Below are 20708 nucleotides of genomic sequence, written 5' to 3'. Positions count from 1 at the left end.
GATAGATATGGTATTTTACAGAAAAAAAACACACACGATACGGTCCATGCTCCAAGAAGCTTATATTTTAAATCATATAAATGAATAAGATGTGATGAAGGTATGGGTGTGTTTGGGAATCCAAAATATAAAAGTCAGCAATAATGTGTATTTACATGGTACAATATTTTATTTAGCATTTTTGGGGGGCTCATTACTTCTGGTCATATGGCAAAACATTTTTACATTTAGATCTTCCTTGTAAAGATTTCTAAGGGGAAAACAGTGAGCAGGGGCTGGGACAGCATTAGAAGAATGCTCCTGTGTTGCCTTCACTCATGGAAAAACACATGTGGGACATCAGCTACTGTTCAAACTTTCTTTTTATAATGGACTGCTAAGTTTTCTACATATACAAACACTTATATATTTTAAAGAAGGACTGTCCAATGCTGACTAAGATCAATTGAAAACCAGCAACTAATTTCTCTTCAAGACTCACTTCTGGTCAACATCTTTCAGAAGTCAGACAATTTATGATGACACCACTTCACGGCAGATAAGAACAGCTTGGACTTATTTATAATAATGTTTAAAGTTGTTAATGTATATACATTTAAATTGTATCCATTTCCTCCCACCCATCATGTGTCAGGTGTCCAGTTTTTAACCGGAATGCCCAGTTGAAAAGGGACCCTGGCAGCTCCGGTCAGCACTGCTGATTGGGCAGTTAAAAGTGCAGTTGGTGACACAGTGGGGCTAAGGCAGGCTCCCTGCCTGCCCTAGGTCTGTGCAGCTCCCGGAAGCAGCAGCATGTCCCTCCTCCGGCTCCTATGCATACGGAAAGCCCGGGGGCTCCACACGCTGTCTCTGCCCCAAGCACTGGATCCACAGCTCCTATTGGCTGGGAACCATGGCCAATGGGAGCTGCAGGGGTGGCACCTGTGGATGGGGCAGCGCGCAGAGCCTCCTGCCCATGCCTCCATGTAGGAGCCGGAGCAGGGACATGGCGCTGCTTCTGGGAGCTCCTTGAGGTAAGCGTCGCCCAGAGCCAGCACTCTTGACCCCCTCCTGCGCCCCAACCCGCTGCCCCAGCTCTGATCTCCCTCCCATCCTCTGAACCCTTCAATCCCAGCCTGGAGCACCTTCCTGCACCCCAAACCTCTCATTCTTAGCCTCACCCCAGACCCTGCACTCCCAGCCAGAGCCCTAACCCACTCCTGCATCCCAACCCCATGAACCAGCCTGGTGAAAATGAGTGAGTGAGTGAAAGTTGCAAGAGCAAGCGACAGTGGGAGAGGGGGAATGGAGTGAGCGGTGGCGGGGGCCTCAGAGAAGGGGTGTGGCAGGGCATGGCCTCTGAGGAGGGGCAGGGCAGGGAGTGAGGCAAGGGTGTTTAGTTTTGTGCATGTAGAAAGTTGGCAACCCTACAGGGACTGTGCCTTCATAGGTGCTTGTGCAATAACCAGCACAGTGAGGCCCTGTAGGCCATACACTAATATGAATATTAAACGGCTGAACTTGAACGCATTCCTACAGCACTTTCCAGGAACTACTGGAAAAGAAGTCATTGGTACAGAACTGGATCTTGTTCTCAATCTGGCTACTGCAAAGAGACAGTGTTCCCAAAGTGACCTTAAAATGGAAATTAAGGCTGTCAGGCTCATGACAACCCTCTAACATACCCCAAGACTCTAGTATCAGCAAGGACTGTAAGAACTTTGGGCTATAGAAACAAACACAACAGATGAGGATATGGAAATATGGAGAAGAGTTTTTTAAAACAAAAAGCAACTAAATAAAACATACAGTACGATTTGTGTATAAAAGTTTAAAATTGTTTATTATAGTTAGGCAATATTTTCATAACATTACCGTACACCATATCCTTCATTCTTATGTATAAAGAATATGCCAACTTGATTGCCCTTCCAAATTGCATTGTGGGATGTGTGCATGTGTGCTCATGCGCGTGTCCCTACAGGAGAGATATTTCATAATCTCTTCATCTAGCAGTTTTTAAAGAGACAGGGTCTGATCCTCTCGTTTGGAATAAAAAGCATGCAAAGAAAAATGATGCTCCAAAACAGAAACATATCAATTCTGCACCCTGCCACCTCATAAAATCCATAAAAAATTAGCAAAAATTAATAGCAGCCACTAAATGTTGTTTCAGTGACAGTGGATGTTCCATATATGAAAGATGCCATATTTATCTATGTGCTGTCAAAGCATCCTTATTTAGTTTCTGGAAACCCAGCAAACAGCATAGTGTAACCACAGCAAATGGCTCATATGTGAAAGATCTTTATTATGCACAGCTCAGAGGTAATTGCAGCTGATGGTATAGCTATAGTAGACAGACAATAGCATGGGCCAAATTTTCAGTGGCCCAGTCACTTGACTGCGGGTGCAATTTGCAAATGAGGTACCCATGTAAGCACTAAGGGTTATGTCCACAATTCATTTGCTAGGGTAAAGACTGCATGTATATACTTGTGCCAGCAAAGAGACAGGCAAACCTTTAGCCTAGCTGAAAATTTCCACTGTGAATATAGATGAGTGGAAATGAGAATGTAATCCAGAATCCCAGAAGAGATAACTCATAACAAATAAGATACACAAAAGCAAACGATCACTTGATATAGTTGTGACAGTGACAGACATTGCATTTAGTATAAATCTGCTGTCTACCTGCTGTGTAATACTGCTCCGGCAGTCACTCATGTTGTTGGAATGGGTGTTACCCCAAGTAACAACAATCTGTAGCCCAGTCAAATGAAGAGGGATTGTGAACCAGACTCTGTTTGGTGTTGAGAGCCCCTAACATTCATTAATTGGAACACCATGCTCTGTTCCTCGCAAGATTGGGCCCTATATCCATAATCAATATGACCCATTTTGTGACAGAACTGTTATGGGCACAGTGATCCCATCCACCTGGACAGCACACTTTCTAGTGCATATAATAGAACTTGTATGCAATACCGTCAGTAGGATATACATTTTCAAAACTGAATATATATATTTGTCTCTACTTCATCCTGCAGGTAGACCTCATAAACTGCAATGACCTCTCACTAGCACCAATATCATGATTACAAAAAGCACAAGTTAAAGATATCATGGGCAGCAAATTGTGTTGTTTTTTTTAAAAACAGCAGCATCAGAATTGGACACTACTGAGGTACTTCTTGGAGATACCATTACGATAGGCTATTACATGTTCAACATAGCTTTCCACCAATACTTATTACAAAGTGTCTTTGTATGTTTGAGACTGGGAATTATACTTTATAAGGCGAAAAGCAAACATTTCCTTATAATTACTTTTAAAGAGATATAATCCTAAAAGACCACATATCTTTTAAACAACAAGAAAGAATAACTGAGAAAAATATGCACATCTTGGGCCTTGAGAACATCTTTGGGAAATTCCAGAATAAAGATGTTTAATGAAACATATTATAAAGACTTCTTAATCTAAAGTGCCTAGTGTAGGGTAAAGCTTTAAGAGGTTACTCTGTATCTACCAGAACGAATAGATGATTCACTTCTTTATGCAAGAGAAAATCCATTGCATTGGAAGACAATCTTTTCATATAGGAATCCGTATATAAAATGTTGCATTAATTCAGAAAAAATATCTTAAGGCTTTTATTTCTTTATAATAAAGATTAAAGGATGAGGCGGAGAATAACTAAAGTCTTGGGCTTGATGCAGATAGCACTCTTTGATGTGTTCAAATCATAACTTGCTCCTCCCCCCATCATAGAACTCATTCAGGAGGTAGGCGAATCAATCACTTAGTTCAGGAGACTATTTTTGAATCCACTTTCATGATAAATGGGAATTTAGCAGAATGTGCAAAGCACTAATATTATTGCCCAAATAAATGGCCAGCAAAAGGCAGAATTCAAAGCAGTCCAATTCATCAACACTACAGAACTGCAAAGCATTGTACAATCGGAGCAGAATGTTGTATTTTCAAATTCTGGACCATAAGCAGAAGCCCACTGGCATAAGCTGAAAACACTTGCATTTGTGCATATGGGGAATGATGCTGTACCCATTGAAGCCAATGGTAAAGCTTCCACTGACTTTAATGTGGGAAAAAATCAGGTATACAGTTATCATGACTACATAGGCAAGGCAAGTTAGTGCATGACAGTACGAGCTGGGCTCTTAAGTAGGCAACCCACACTTCCCCCACCTGCTCCCAATTTGCACACAGGAATCTTGCCCCTTCATTTTGAAAATGAAGTCTAAATATAGTGACATGAAATTTGTTACGTTTCAATTTACATTTGTTCAACAAACCAACCCCAAATGGAAAATAAACCTACAAATAACACAGTAGAAATTTAACAAAATGTTTACTTCTGCAAAAGGCATCATGAACAGGGTCCCCTCTTCCTCTCCAGGAAAGCCCTAGCTGGTAAGCCCTCTTTCTGAATTAAGCAGCACATGGTTCCATCAAGGTATCCTTACCATGTGAACATGTTTGTCTCCTTCTTAAATAGCAGACAGAATGTAACCATATAAGAGCAATTATGAGAAACCCCCTTTCCTATTCCCCAGGTTAGCTTTTTATACTGCCTGCTTTCCTTCCTGGGTTCTCTGGCTGATTATCTAACTACCTCATTAACTCATGAGGCTACCAGCAGGCGTAAGTGCTCTCTTCTACCTTAATTACATCCAGTGCCTGGGGTGTTCTAAGTGACCAGGGTGCTGGCTTCCACTGAGCCAAATTTGAAACTGTTAACAGTACCCTGTCACAAACACCTTGACATTTATTTTCATGTATGAGTATAGCTCCTCTTAAATGTCAATTCAAGGGGGGGAAAAAGCAAATACAGTACAGTACTGTTTTAAATGTAAACTACTAAAAAAAAAGGGCGGGGGGGAGTTAAAAAAAAGAGTTGACAAGGTAAGGGAACTGTTTCCGTGCTTGTTTAATTTAAATGAAGATTGTTAAAAAGCAGCATTTTTATTCTGCATAGTAAAGTTTCAAAATTAAAGTCAATATTCAATTTAACCTTCTGAAAGATCAGTAAAAATGTTTTGTTCAGAGTTACGAACAACCTCCATTCCCAAGGTGTTCATAACTCTGAGGTTCTACTGTATATGTGCTGTATAGATGCAACATATACTGGCGAAAGAATGTTTTTGCAAGAATATCATATACCAGTTCCTTGAATTAAATAAACTATGCTGGCAAAAGCACTTTTATGCCAATATAACTACTTCTACACTAGGCCTTCTGTAGGGTTACCATACATCTGTTTTTTCCCCGGACATGTCCGGATTTTTGGTAATCAAACCCACGTCCGGGGGGAATTGCCAAAAAGCCGAACATGTCCGGGAAAAATACCGGCCGGGCCCTTTCCCTCCCGGGCTCCAACTGCTCTGCTCCTCCCCTAACTCTTCAGCTCTGTTTAAGAGCTGAGCTGCCCAAGCGCTCCGGCTTCGGGCAGCCCCTTTGTCTCCGGACCCTGCGCCCCCGGCCGGGCACTTCCCCTCCCAGGCTCCAGCTGCTCTGGCGGCGCAGGATCTGGAGGCAAGGGGGCTGCCCGAAGCCAGTAGCGCTCGGGCAGCTTGGCTCTTAAACAGAGCCGAAGAGTCAGGGGAGGAGCACAGCAGCCGGAGCCCGGGAGGGGAAGTGCCCGGCCGGGGGCGCAGGGTCCGGAGGCATGGGGGCTGCCCGAAGCCCGAGTGCTACCAGCTTCACGGTTTGCCGGGCAGCCTCCAGACCCTGCGCCCCCGGCTGGGTACTTCCCCTCCCGGGCTCCAGCTGCGCTGGGGAAGCGCCGGCCGGGAGTGCAGGGTCTGGAGGCTGCCCAGCAAACCGTGAAGCCGGTAGTGCTCGGGCAGCCCTTTTCGCGTGGCTGGGAGGGAGGAGGGGGAATTAGGGCAGGGACTTTGAGGAAGGAGCGGAGTTGGGGCGGGGCCGGGGTTGGGAAAGGGGCAGAGCCAGGGCATGTGGAGTGTCCTATTTTTATTTTTTAAATATGGTAACCCTATCTTCTGCTGTAATAAAAATGTCATAAAAATAATATCACAACCCTAACTTACATTACTATACTGGCAAAAGTATTAAGCATAGACCTGCACTGACTCTCAGCCAGTAAAAGCACCCATTCCTATAGCCCACTCCCTATTACACAGATTCTCCTGTTCTAAATTTTGAATATGTTTGGCCATTTGGTTTTGGGAACTGGGCAATGGATTATCTTTGCTACATATTTATATATAGCTTTATCTATAGCTGTTTTGCAGTACAACAGGAAACCTACTTGAATTCAGTGATTCCACCCCATAAACACAAGGGGTCAAATCTGTTAACAGTCTATCCAGCTTGACAACACTTATTCCCCAGACCCAGTGGTAACCATTAACTGAAGGTGACATTACTGGTTCAAATATCAAACACTTATGTCCAAAACTATTTTAGGACTGGTCTTCACACAAGATGCACTGATTTAACTGCACTGGTTGCAGACCCCTTGTGCAGGGGCACCATTTGCTATGGGGCAAAGGAGGCAGTTGGTCTCTCTCATTTCCCCCCTCCCCCCTCCAGTCTGGACTTTTCATAGGTCTATATGTTCTATTATGTCTTCCATGTTTTGCCCCTCATCCTCATCTCTCCCCCACTCACTGAAATTTGCAAGATAAAACATTTGTGATTATATTGTATTTGGTAACAGAACTTGGCACCTCCCACTCCCAATTTTTTTTTCTGAAATGATGTCCCTGCCATTGTGTGGACATTCTTAAATGGGTTTAAAAGTGCCTTTTATTGATATAGCTTAAGTTGATTCCTTATTTTAACTGCTTCAACTTTTGTGTGCAGACAAGGCATTAGGGTTACTTCTTAATACATTAGCCACAGAAATAACTGCCATCTGCAAGATTACTTAGGGCAAAAGTTATAAAAATCTTTGGTTGATTTTGAAATTTTCAAGGTAAAAAATCAGCAATGCTGTTTCAGTACATAAAATAACATCAAAAGCAAGGAGATGTAAGGAGTCCACAAAGCTGGAAAAGAAATCAAATTAAACTAGCAAACTGCATATTACTGCAATTTTGATTTAAAAGAGGGATTCTCATGCAAGGAAGAGAAACAATGTACTTTTTCAGTATTCCCTTCATATAAGTATCAGTGTTTGAAGCATATGAAATTTCTCCTACAAACCCCAGTTTCTCCTACAGCTGAACTATGCAGTTAGGGCACAGGGTCAAATTCTACTCTCATATTAAAGTTAATGTATAAATATCTAAGGACAGAAGTTGGTCCACAACCCCCCAATCGGCTACCACAGAAATGATTACTATGTTACAAATGTTATATTCTTTTTTGCAGCTTACAAACTAGGTCAAGTAGCAGGAGAAAACAGATGGTAAAGCCTAAGATCCCCCCATTTGAATGTAAAACTCTTTCCTAAATTAAGAGGCAACAAAAAATAAAGATTAAAAAAAAGTGAAAGATTGTACTGAAGCATAAATCAGTTTACCATGTATATTCTACAGTTTTTCCTCAAGGATAGAGTCCTTCTGAGGCAAGACGCTGCACTATTAAGAATATTTCAGTTTAAAAGCAGTCAAAACAATTTAAGTTATACATTACAAAGTAAAAAAATTCTGCTTTGACACTAAAATTTGTCTTCATTTGAAAGCAGACTTCAGAGATTATAACGTTGACTTTGAACACTGAATAAGGATATTATAGGAACACACACAAATTTCCAATTTCCTGTAAAAAACAGTATCAGTTTGGGAACATGACCAGCTTTCTTTCTATGGGAGGAAGGTCAACATCTATATCATGTTTTGAAGAATCCAAATTAAACCAGACTTTTTTTGTCCTTGAAAGCAACTGTGCACTTCTCTGTTCCACACTCTTGTGGTTTGATAATGAAGCACTTGTGATTTTGTTCACCTGCTGTTTTGAGGCCCCAGAATCTTCTAGGTGATTTGGTCCTGATTCTACATGAATTTATTCAAGTGAAATTAGGAGTAGAACTGTGGAAATAACTGATTTTTCTGTTTACTATCAGTTCCAAACAATACTAAAAAAAGATTTAATTTTAAATCAACCCAAAAGGGGGTGGGGAGGGAGGAGTGTTTGGTGTTTTTTGTTTGTTTGTTTGTTCTGCTATTCAAAAAGCTGGGGGGGGAATTGTTTTGGTGGTAACACAATGTTCTGCTTTCAGGCATTTTTAAACCTCTAAAAAAAAAAAAAAAAAAAGCAAATGAAATTTGTAGTGCCATTCTTTACGCTCTATAGCCCAGCAGTTAAAGCACTCACCAAGGCTATGGGTTCAAGTCCCCCCTTGGCCTAGAGTGGAAAAGGGATTTGAACCCACATCTCTTATATCCCAGGAAAATACCCTAGCCACTGCGCGAGAGTGTATTCTATGGCTGGGCTCACAATCTCTCCTGCTGAAGTTATTTCATTTTAAATAACTAATTAATATTCATTAGAGCAGGAATTAGAATTCAGGTCCCCTACTTTCCTATACACACCCTCAGGTGTGTGCCCATGCCACCAAGCCATAGAGTGATTCTCACTCAGTCTAGCCCAATAAATATTGAAGTACTTCATGCAAAGTAGAACAACTTCAGTAGGAGATATTGAGGGTGATTTACTGCAGAATACCCTATAGCCCAGTAGTTAGTACAATTTGCTTGAAAACTGACACATTCACAAAATGTTTCAGCCAGCCTGCATCTGCATTTTTCAGAAAGAACAAAAAAATCAGACAAGTTTTGCACAGCTTTAATCAGGAGTAATGTCAATAAAATCAATACAGTTACACAAGCATAAAAACAGTGCAAGTAAAAGGAGATTCAGGCCCCAAAAGATTTTCCAGCTTTAGTTGGATTAAACTAAAAAATAAAAACAGAGACATTATTTTAACCAGTTATAAAATCTCCTGCACTTAAATATTAAAGAAAGAAAAAAAATTTTTTTAGGTAGCCGGTGTGTTGGATATGCCATTTTTTGGATTGGTTAAAGACTGACATTGCCCTGATTCACTAACACCTTTCCCTGAGATTTTGTAAAGAGAGAATGTTACTCACTGACACATTACTCCTTTCTTTGTGATCTTCCATTATAGTGAAAGTAATTCCATAAATCAAGGCTAACAGAAGAACATGTCAGTGCAAAGTGTTCCAATTCATATTCCACGAAGTTCTGGCAAAAACCACAACCATCATCGCTCCAGAATATAATCAAGGGAAGAATCTAAGACAGAGTGGGGTCAAATTCACCATTAGTATGAACTGGTGCATCTCCATTGCCTCCACTAAAGGTTCCCCCTTCAGACTGTGCAACAACATGGTACATAGTTATTTTCCTTTAGCATTACACTGAAGGTCAGTTTCTTCCCTGGATCAGCTACACTGTGTTGGGTATGGGCCTTCCAGGATTTATCTGCCCCCAAACAGGTTGTGTATACCATACAAGGGTAGAGCTTCAGTGATAACACCCCTTACGTTTGTATTGTTGTTTTGTAAAACAATATTGTTAGTGCCTACTGGTAACTTTCACAAATGGAAAGGACGGTTACATAAATGGTTACATCTATTTTTAGTCCCTTGAAGTGTAAACATTTAAAAAGCACTACAACTTACACTTACAGTAATTAACATTCACTCTGCAACATCCAAAACTAAAGTTGGAATGAAAAGAAAAATATTTGATCATTCATAGCATTGGAACAGAGTCATAAATCAAGGTGATAATAGGGCATGTTTGATCACTGTTGTAATGAATATTTTATGATTACTTTTACAACCATTGAAGAAACCTGATCACAAGTAATGTGTTTCAATTTCAATCAAACCAAAAGGAAATAAGAGATTCTGCACTGAATGGACAGTAATGATAAAAATAAGACGAAGAGAGAAGAACACTGGTTGTCGGTAGCTGAAAGGGCAATGGAACAAGCTATGTTGGGAATTTCCCTTCTGGATCGTATCCCAAATGAAATGATTAGAGAACGCACTGGTGTAAAAGATATTGTCATGGAAAGCAGATATAATAAGCTACGATGGGCGGGCCACATAGCACGGTTCACGGACAATAGGTGGACCACAATCATTACTGAGTGGTACCCGCGAGAACAGAAAAGACCACCTGGTCAGCCTCCAAGAAGATGGGAAGATGACATTGTTAAACGTTTCAGACGAACATGGAGAAGAAAGGCAAGAATGCGAGAAGAATGGCGGATGTGTTGTGATCGGCGCAGTCTTAACGACAGCTGAAGACCGATCGATCCAGGTGATAAAAATAAGAGAACAATTTCTTTCATATTCTTTTTGACATTGTTTAGACAGGTTAGCTGAAAAAATGAAAAACTTGGTTTATTATTAGTAATATATGGAGATATACCTATCTCATAGAGCTGGAAGGGACCTTGAAAGGTCATTGAGTCTAATCCCCTGCCTTCACTAGCAGGATCAAGTACTGTCCCTAACAGGTTTTTTGTGTGTGTGTGTATGTGTGTGTGTGTGTGTGTGTGCGTGCACGCCCCAGATCCCTAAATGGCCCCCTCAAGGATTGAACTCACAACCCTGGGTTTAGCAGGCCAATGCGCAAACCACTGAGCTGGTGCCTTTCCCATTAGCCTCGCATCCTGCAGACTTGCCTCACTCCAAGAACCATAGTGTCCTCTTCGTGACGGCTCTCAAGTCGGGTCACCATCCGCGTTTCCCACTTCCAGGGTTACCCCCAAAGTCTTTCTATGCAAACAGTCTCAGGCAGTCTTCTTCTGTGGTGCCCTGATGATGCCACTTCCCCAGTGGCCAGTAGGGGAACCCAGGCCTGAAGTCGACGTATTTAGATCTACTTACCGCGGTGTCTTCACTACGGTGAGTCAACTGCTGACGCTGCCCCGTCGACTCTGCCTGCACCTCTTGGCCTGGTGGAGTACAGGAGTCGACAGGAGAGCGCTCGGGGATCGATTTATTGCATCTAGACTAGACGCGATAAATCGATCCCCACTGGATCGATCGCTGCCGCCGATCCAGCCAGTAGTGAAACATACCCTTAGACATTAAAGGGAAAAGGGGGAAAGGGTAATAGTTCGAGAGAGACAAGAGGGGCAAACAGTGGATTTGTTTTAAGATGGGAGAGACTAAAGCATGTTTGTATTGTGAAGGGAAAGAGCTAGAGAAGAATGAGAGGTTAAGGAGAAGAGTAAAGGGACAGATGAGATAAGAGTGGGTGTAAGACATAAGAGTTGGGTTGGAGTCACTGAGGCAAATGGGTGATTAGAGGAGGAGAGCAGCAAAGAAACTTCTGCCTCTGTGACAGGAAAGAAGGAGGAGAGATATAGGAGGAGAAGCAAAGGCAATCTGAGGGGAGGAGGAAGATTTGGATGAAACTTGTGAGAAACTGTGCAGAAAGGGAGGTTGAGGCCAGATCTTAACATCACTATCAACTAGACTGCAAGATCTGCAGGGCAGGGAATAGATTTTATTGCATATATGTCCAGAGGATTATAAATATAATGGGGCCCCAATCCTGATTAAGGCATCTGGGAGCTACTGTAATTCACGTAACTTCAATCTGTCTGGTAAACATCTATATTAAAAAGTCTTTAAAAATAGATAGATAGCCCATGCAGAAAACAGGGGTCTACTCAGTTTACCATGTGATATGTGGCATTCTGCTTTATATGAATACTTTAGGACACATTTCCCTCTCACACCAGCAAATGATATTGGGCACAAGTCATGAGGAAATTAGATATCTAAATAACTTTTCATTTTCAATGAGAGTTTAGAGGCTTGACATGTCTGAGTTGTCAGTATGAAAAAAGGGATTCTTAGATTTCCAGAATTTGCCTCACACTTAGGATTTCTAAGTTTCTTGTAGAAACCTTTGAGATGACATCTGATTTCCAGAAAATAAGGTAGACAGAAGTTCATGTATTTGTAGAAAAATGAAAGAATGTACAGCAAGTGCAGAGGAAGTCCAAGTGAACTCAAAAAGAGAGTAAACAAATATTTGAGTTAAATCAAGGACAGAACAGGACAGAACAGAATCTGAATGAGAAAAAATGATGACATAAGCTTCTTTGTCTGAAATGACTTCACAGTCAAAAAAGTCAAAAGAGAGACACACAAAAGCAAACAAGATGCCAATGTCATTTGTAAGAAAAATGTAGTGGACCCAATTCTGCTCTCAGTTAAACTGCTGTTAATTCAGAGAAACTCCAATGAAGGGAATGGAGCTACTCTGGACATACAGCAGTGTAAATGAGGGCAGACTTTGGCTCAGAATCTTTTTACAGAGACGCGCTGGAATATTTGCATAGAATATTATAGTTACAGCTGCAACCAGCATTCCATTTTAAGCTCCCTTTTTGATCCTCCTTGTGCCGGGAAAAATAATCTCTTCAGCGTGAAATAAAGGGGTTTTTAATTTAAATTTTTTTAAGCTTGAAGCAAATTTGCCAAGCCATTTTTCAATTATAAAATACTAAAAATTTAATGTGTTTCTAACTTTTTTGTGGCGGTAGAAGATATTTATATTTCACCTGTTGTAACTGACTGACTGCCGGAATGAAGAGCCATTTCAGCAACAATTGAAAGATCACTATGATGGAGACAGTAAAAACCTATTAGTTTCACACTTGAATAATGGACCCTGTAAGCAAAGGCATTCATGAGTGTTGTAGATTAAGAGTCAAATGTCTCAAAAAGACAAATGAAAAATTAAGCATTTCCTGGGTTGGGCCAGATAAAACTAAGATATATTTTAGGGAGCACATTCATGACAGACAGCTGTGCATCAAACTGATACCTGCTGGTGAGGTGTAGGTATTCAACACTATGCCACATTTGCAGCCCTAGAAACCACAAGCAATCAGTCAGGTTTCCAGGGCTGCATGTATGGCAAAGACTTGAATACCTCCACCATGCTCATCTTCTATGTTTCTTTTGCCAGATTATCCTGGAACGTTGCTAGACTGCCTACACTCAGTACACAATACCTGCCTGCTCTCATTTTCATGCATACCTAATGCCCTCAAGGATGACCTTAAGCTGCATCCTGTAAAATGTCTCATGCACACACCAACACAAAGGATGCCACCTACTATTGTTAATTTGCTGAGAGCTGACACTATGCTCAGTGCCATACAAAACATTGAGGAAGACACAGTTCCTGCTCAAAAAGTGTTTAGACTAAGTCAAGCCAAAGGATAGTCAAAGCAATGACTTAGCTAGAGACAGACGTTTCCTTCCCAACCATGAATATTCCCACTCAAACCTATCCATCACACTTCCAAGATGTCTATGATGTGACAGTCTCCAGAGTCCCAATGGGACAACCGATTGGCCAAACAGTTTAAACCAAATAGGACTGGTTACTAGGCTGTCATTCAGCTGCTGCTTCTGTTGTTAACATGAGTACTCAGGATTTTACGGCACTTACATGAAAATCTGTTATGCCTTTTCAGTTTGCCATTAGCTATTCCTGGCTATGCATAAACCTTCATGAGTGCTTTGGAATGGGATGATAAAGTCTAATAGGCATTCCATGATTTTTATTAATTTTTTGGTGAGTCCTGTCTCCATTCACACTATTTTGCACTAACTGGAATAGTCAGGCAAATTGATATGAAGATATACAGTCACAGAAACACTAAAACAACTTGCTATAGCACTTTATCGACCACAGTGTCTGTAGGAGAATTAGTGATATTTGTAGAACAGAACAGTTACTTTTTCTTTATTTCATTGTCTCTCATCAGGAAAATAAATCAAAATCCTGACAGAGTTTTAATTTCTGCTGAATAAGAATCTGTCCCCCCACCCCAAAAAAACAATTAAAAATGTTAGACTGCCATGTATAATGCCAAGTAAAACTATAAATTCTTTCTAATGTAATGTTTATTTTCTGACACGCTTAAAACAACCTACTAGAATAAAGGTTCTCTCTACTTATGATGGAAAAATCAACTTAAGTAAATGAAACATGTGATTATCTGTGTACATTTTTGCTAGGGAGTGAATCAAGCCCATTAAATACGGTTTTGGATCCATCCTCTATCTGGGGATTATAACTGCACTAACCTCAGAATGGACTCAATTATCTAAATTGTCTTTTCCATCTCTAACTACTATTATAACTATGAATATATACAAGAAGATGATGTTGGTTTAAAAATAGACACACCTTTTAGCATTCTGTGCCTGTGGCACTTTCTTACTGTACTTCATTACAGAGTGAGGAGCCACAATTTTTTAAATGTGACTAATTAGTAACTGGGCCAGTGACACTGATTCAGTGCAGTTCTTCTATGAAGCATAATCCCTCCAGGAGAAATACAAAGTGTAATGTGCAGGAAATTGGCCATGCAACTCCTATTAATGATAGGAAATGAGTATCCAATTCCTCATGCATTAGGCCAAAGCTTTTAAAATTCATAATTACTAACAATAAGGAGCCAAACTAATCTCTCATTTAACTCTACTGAAGGAAGTGCAGTTACACCAAGTATAAAGTTAACCCTAGGACTACTGTATGTTGATCTGGTGTTTTTTTAAAATAAATAAATAAATAAAATCAGTGAATGATCCCGCCTGGTATCTACATTCATTATAGTGAATTCAAGAACTGCAAATGAAATTAAAAATTCACAAATTCTGTCATTGGTTTTGCAGAGAATAAGACAAGTCACAGTCATGATATATTTGCAGTTTTGTCTGAGGGCAATGGAACTAGATCACATTAGCAAAAGTATTCACATGCTTAAGAGCTTTTCAGGAAACTCACTGTTTTCATTCAGGACCTTTCTTCTTGACAGAAACTGGCTTTATCATAGTCTGTTTTGATATTCATTTAATACAGGGCAAATAATAGAGTGATTCAATAATAATTAAATTACAGTATATTCAAAAACAATGGTGTTAAGTAAAGTTGAATCTGCTCAGCTCCTCTTGGGAGGCTACTGGAAGGTGTCCCAATTGAAGGGAAATTGGAGGCAATATGACAAAAAAGGACAAAATTGGTGAAAAATTAATTATGTTTGAAGTTTATTGTTAACATATTCAGGAGGAGAAACTGACTTTTAATAAATAAAACATATTAATAATAATTTGTTATACCTGTCCCAGCTGAGGGGACTATTCTGATAGACAATAACTAATGTTTGTAGTGTTGTAGCCACAATGGACCCAGGAACTGAGGCAGACAAGGTAAGTGAGGTAATATCTTTTATTGGACCATTTTCTCTTGGTGGAAAGTACAAGTGTCTTCTGAAGGAAAGCTCTGTAGTGGTCAAAAGCTATACCACCAACCCATGTTGGTCCAATGAAAGATATTACCTCATCTACCTTGTCTCTGTCAATAAATAATATGATATATGATCCTTAGCATGGTGTTTCAGAATATACTCTGATGACAAGCTATTCCTGGCATCACATGCTATACACTGTACATCTTCACCACAGCACTTGGATCATTGACAATCCAGAGGAACATACTATATCACACTTTATTCCACTGTTTTTCAGTTCTGAGGTTTTTAAACAGGGAAGACTGTGATAACAAGATAACTTCCATATTCAGTTTATAAAATTTGCCACTTTTCCCCTTATCTAACTGAGTGGAGATGTGACAAGCAACTTTCAAAAACAACATGTTTACAGCAATTGACTGCCAGAAAGCAATTGCAAAATTGTTTTCAAAATGGGCATATAGGCAAAGTACTATAGAGTGATCAGCAATTGATAGTGGAAATCTTGGAAATATTTTGAAGAAGGTATTCCACCATGAGTAACAGAGGGTATTTCAGTGTTGGGCCTGAGAACCACATCAGATATCAAATCTTTCAGAGATTCTTCCTAATTGTTTCAATCAAAATGGTCCTGTTCTACCTGTTCTCAATCACTCACTCACTCGAGTCCACAGTAGTCAGAAGTTACCCTGCTCATTTCTTTTTGTAAGTGGTATTTTTGAGAAATCAGATTTGATGGTGTCACTACTGATACTGATTTGTTCTGTGCCTGTTCAACGTCCATTGGTTGCTGAAGCTTGAAACGTAAGTTAACAAAATCTGACATCAGGAATCATAATACTCAAAAACCAGTGGGAGAACACTATAACCTGTCTGGTCATTCAATGACAGACCTGCGGGTGGCTATATTACAACAGAAAAACTTCAAAAACAGACTCCAACGAGAGACTGCTGAGCTGGAATTGATATGCAAACTAGACACAATCAACAAAGGATTGAATAAGGACTGGGAATGGCTGAGCCATTACAAACATTGAATCTATCTCCCCTTGTAAGTATTCTCACACTTCTTATCAAACTGTCTGTACTGAGCTATCTTGATTAGCACTTCAAAAGTTTTTTTTCTCTTACTTAATTGGCCTCTCAGAGTTGGTAAGACAACTCCCACCTGTTTATGCTCTCTGTATGTGTGTATATATATATCTCCTCAATATTTATTCCACTCTGTATGCATCCGAAGAAGTGGTCTGTAGTCCACGAAAGCTTATGCTCTAATAAATTTGTTAGTCTCTAAGGTGCCACAAGTACTCCTGTTCTTTTTGCAAGATATCATGCTATCAAGTGCACTTTTTCTGGACTTCCGAAAAAAGGTGTCAACCACTATAACTCCTACCTCTTTCCTCTATTGTTATATTTGTATTTCTACCAAAGTAAATCAAGTATTTGTAAATACACCTCTACCCCAATATAACGCGATCCGATATAATATGAATTTGGATATAACACGGTAAAGCAGCGCTTGGGGGGGGGCAGGGCTGCGCACTCCGGCGGCTCAAAGAAAGTTTGATATAACACGGTTTCACCTATAACGCGGTAAGATTTTTTGGCTCTTGAGAACAGCGTTATATCAGGGTAGAGGTGTATAAACGATATGCATTCAACCTAACCAAAATAAAAAGATCTCTGTCAATAGAATATATTGGGATTACACCTTTGATTTTTCATTTTCACTAAAGGGCACTAGAATTATGAGAGTTTTTGGAATCAACTTTTTACTGGCTTTTCTGATTACTGATTTATTTACACCATTGTCAATAACTGTAGTAAGCCATAAGCTAAAATGTCTGAGACCTAATATTAATACAGAATTTTAAAGACTATTATTAAAAGTAATATTTATGGCACTCATGTTCCACTATCCACTTTAATGTTCTAGGCTACTCATAATAAAGCACTCAGATAAAATTAGAATGAAGTAAAAAACTCACATCACAATGCTATGGGAGAAATCTCTGACAATTTAAACATCCCTTTCAAAGGCCTTTGAGGTCAAAAGATAAAAGTATTCTAAGAGAGCCATGATACAAAAAGCACAATACAACTAACAATCAACATGCCCCTAGCAGGGCTGGTTCTAACTTTTTTGCAGCCGCAAGCAAAATAAAACAAACAAACAAAAAAACGCCCCGCCAAACCAAAACCACCCCCCCTGAGCGCCGCCCTGCCGAAACAAAAACAAAACAAAAAAAACCAAGCGCCACCCCGCCACCCCAAGATTGGCCGCCCCTTACAAGGTGCCACCCCAAGTACATGCTTGGTTGGCTGGTGCCTGGAGCCGGCCCTGGCATCCAGGTACTGGAAGCCTCACTCCTCAACATAAGAGAGTGAAATAATATCCAAGGGATTAGAAGAAAAACACTTTGTAAGACATTTACATTTCTTAAATATATATATAAAAGGAAAAAGAAACTTACCTTTCACAAGCTCGGACAGTCCATGCAGCAATTATCCATAATGAGATACTAAAAACCAACAATACAGTTCCCGGACATATTGTCATTAAAGTCTTCATAACAAAACGTGTATTGAAATTTATCTTATTTAGTGCTCCAATGCTTCTAGATGAGGCATCTGTGAAAAGTTTGCTATGCAAAAGCATAACTCTGGCAATAAGATATAGTCTTAAGAACATTGGTATAGATAAAATAATATCCACATCAGCTGTTGTTGTGGATGGAGCATAGGAGAAGGCAAGCCGGGCTGTCCATGTGAATGTATAGTTCCCAGGTATGGGATGTATAGCACACACCAGTATTTCCAAGCAGATGAAGAAAATACGCTCGTAAGTCATGGCTATTCTCCAGTCATCTGCTCCGTTGTCCACCATGAACAACTGAAATAATAAAATATAAGGTCTACTTTAGTAAAGGGTTTACAAATTTCTTTAAAAAAAAATCAAACACATATGCAGTAGTTGGTCATTAGCAACATTACAACTGACAAAATTTGAAAATTGTAAATATGTCAAATACCATTTGCTAAACCACTGTGTTATGGAGTCAAAGGTATAACTAAACCAACTCAATACATAATTTTACTTAAGCTAGAAAGAACTTTTATATAAAATAGAAATTGATGTAAAAGATGTTTATATAAAACTGAAGTTTACTCAAATTCTTATATCCTCTAATTGTAATTTTTGATTAAGGCCCTGCATATGCTAAGATTTCTTACATGCTTATACTTTCCACACTGTGAGCAGTCCCATTGAAAGTGATGGGCTACTCACAGTAGGTAAAGTTTAGAATGTATGAAAGCTTTCTCAGGATTGTGGCCACATGACAAATTTTAGGCCCCTTTCCTGCAAAGTATCAGGGGGTAGCCGTGTTAGTCTGTATCTACAAAAACAACAAGGAGTCTGATGGCACCTTAAAGACTAACAGATTTATTTGGGCATAAGCTTTCGTGCATAAAAACCATCTGAAGAAGTTAGGTTTTTAACCCACGAAAGCTTATGCCCAAATAAATCTGTTAGTCTTTAAGATGCCATCAGACTCCTTGTTGTTTTTCCTGCAAAGCTAACTCATATGATTAACTGCAGCACATGAGTAGCCTCAATGAGTTCAGCAAGCCTGATCACATGCTGAAAGTTATACATGCTGCATGAGTAAGCCTTTGCAGGATCGGGGGCCTTCAGCACAAAAGGTATCAGATACTTCACTATATTTTATCAGCTGTCACCTCCCAAACTTTTCTAAATAAATACCAAACCAAACAAAAGATTCACTCTGGGAATGGGAAAAAATTGATAATTATGATATTGAGTTAAAATATTTCACATACAATAAACAACCTTATGGCATCTCCTTTCTTTCACGATCCTAACTGGCTAAGTCCTTCCACAGGCAGACCTCCCACTGATTTGAATTGGAACTATTCAAGGAAGAACTGCAGAACCAGGTTCTATGAGCAGCTTTGCAAGAGGGAAAATAATCCATGACACTAGCAGTGTTTCGTCAGTGATAACATCCCACCATGAGGCAGAAAAAGGAATGTCTGGTACTGCAAATATAGTCTGAACCAAGCTTTTCACTATGTGGGCAGTATGTAAAACTCCTTTCCATAGCTGAAAGATGAGAATCCTTCCTAACTAAGGTTGTTAGAGGTTTTTTTTAAATCAAATTATTAGGAATTTTTAAGCTGATTTTTAAATACCACAATAAATTTCTAAAAGGAAGCTGCAGGAGGACTATGAACATGTGAATGGTACCCTAAACAATGTACAGTGCCTTGCAAACTCTTCTTCACTGGCAGAGTCCTCGAGCAATCTCACCTCTCTTCACAAATCAAGAGTTTAAATGGTCGCCTGAACTTCCTGTATTAACTCTTACAGACTGCTAATACACTGTACATCCTCCTAAGAATTCAATCAACTTGCAGTTTAGAAAATGCAGCTGCTCTTTGGGTTAAGACTGAGATGGACACACAATTTATTTTAAAAGAAGAAATGGAAGACTACAGTTCATGAACTAATTTGGAATTGAGCAGACCATAAAATTGAAACATTCATAATTCAAACATTCAAAATTACAGTAGGTACAGATCATAAGTTAATGTAATAATCATTCAACAAGTGTACATAACAAATGCAAAGAGTTATTTGCTGTTTCACCTCTGTCTGACTTTCAACTAACTCTTAAAAAAAAAAAAATGAGCACAGTTCACTTATAGTTCTTAACTGTGAGAAAGGACACTTAAGAAGACAGGGGTACTTATACACAACCCTTCCAAGGCATGACACATCTGATACTATGGTGCTTTCACCAGAGCATAGGAAGGTCAATATTTCCACATGCTGAGTGCATGACCTCTGCTCATTGCTCAAGTACATAGACAAGTATTTATTAATCAAGGAATAAAAATGATTCATGTAGCTGGTTGATCACAACAATCAGGGTTCTATTGTTCAGTAATCATCTAGTGATCCATCCCGTCGCTCATTCCCAGCTTCTGGCAAACAGAGGCTAGGGACACCATCCCTGCCCATCCTGGGTAATAGCCATTGATGGACCTATCCTCCATGAATTTAATACTTTTTGGAACCCTGTTATAATCTTTTTAATTAATGCTCTTTACCTTCATCATAGATGATATTCTTATCTTTGCTTACTTCAGTAGTAGCAACCAGGGCCGCCTGGAGGGGGGAGGGAGGGGGCAAGTGAGGCAATTTGCCCCAGGCCCCACAGGGGCCCCCCACGAGAATATAGTATTCTATAGTATTGCAACTTTTTTTTATGGAAGGGGCCCCCTACATTGCTTTGCCCCAGGCCCCCTGAATCCTCTGGGCGGCCCTGCTAGCAACAACTAATTGTGGTATGCCAAAGAAACTGTACAGACTAAATTCCACATAGACAACCTGTACTCAGAATATTGGTCAGTAAATTGCTCAAATACTCTTCCCAAATTATTTCA

General features: G+C 39.8%; 1 protein-coding gene across 1 annotated transcript in view; it reads right to left on the bottom strand.

Annotated features, from left to right (window-relative positions):
• The window catches only part of KCNN2 (potassium calcium-activated channel subfamily N member 2), a 97486-nt gene that overhangs the window by 57406 nt on the left and 19372 nt on the right, over positions 1 to 20708 (bottom strand). Inside the window, exon 3 of the mRNA XM_034774744.1 lies at positions 17711 to 18129. Coding sequence (XP_034630635.1) covers positions 17711 to 18129 — 419 coding nt within the window. The remainder of the gene's footprint in view (positions 1 to 17710; positions 18130 to 20708) is intronic.

The sequence above is a fragment of the Trachemys scripta genome, chromosome 6 (assembly GCF_013100865.1).
Source record: "Trachemys scripta elegans isolate TJP31775 chromosome 6, CAS_Tse_1.0, whole genome shotgun sequence".
NCBI lineage: Eukaryota > Metazoa > Chordata > Testudines > Emydidae > Trachemys > Trachemys scripta.
Note: the sequence above shows the minus strand (reverse complement) of the source record. Positions and strands in the feature narration are given on the sequence as shown.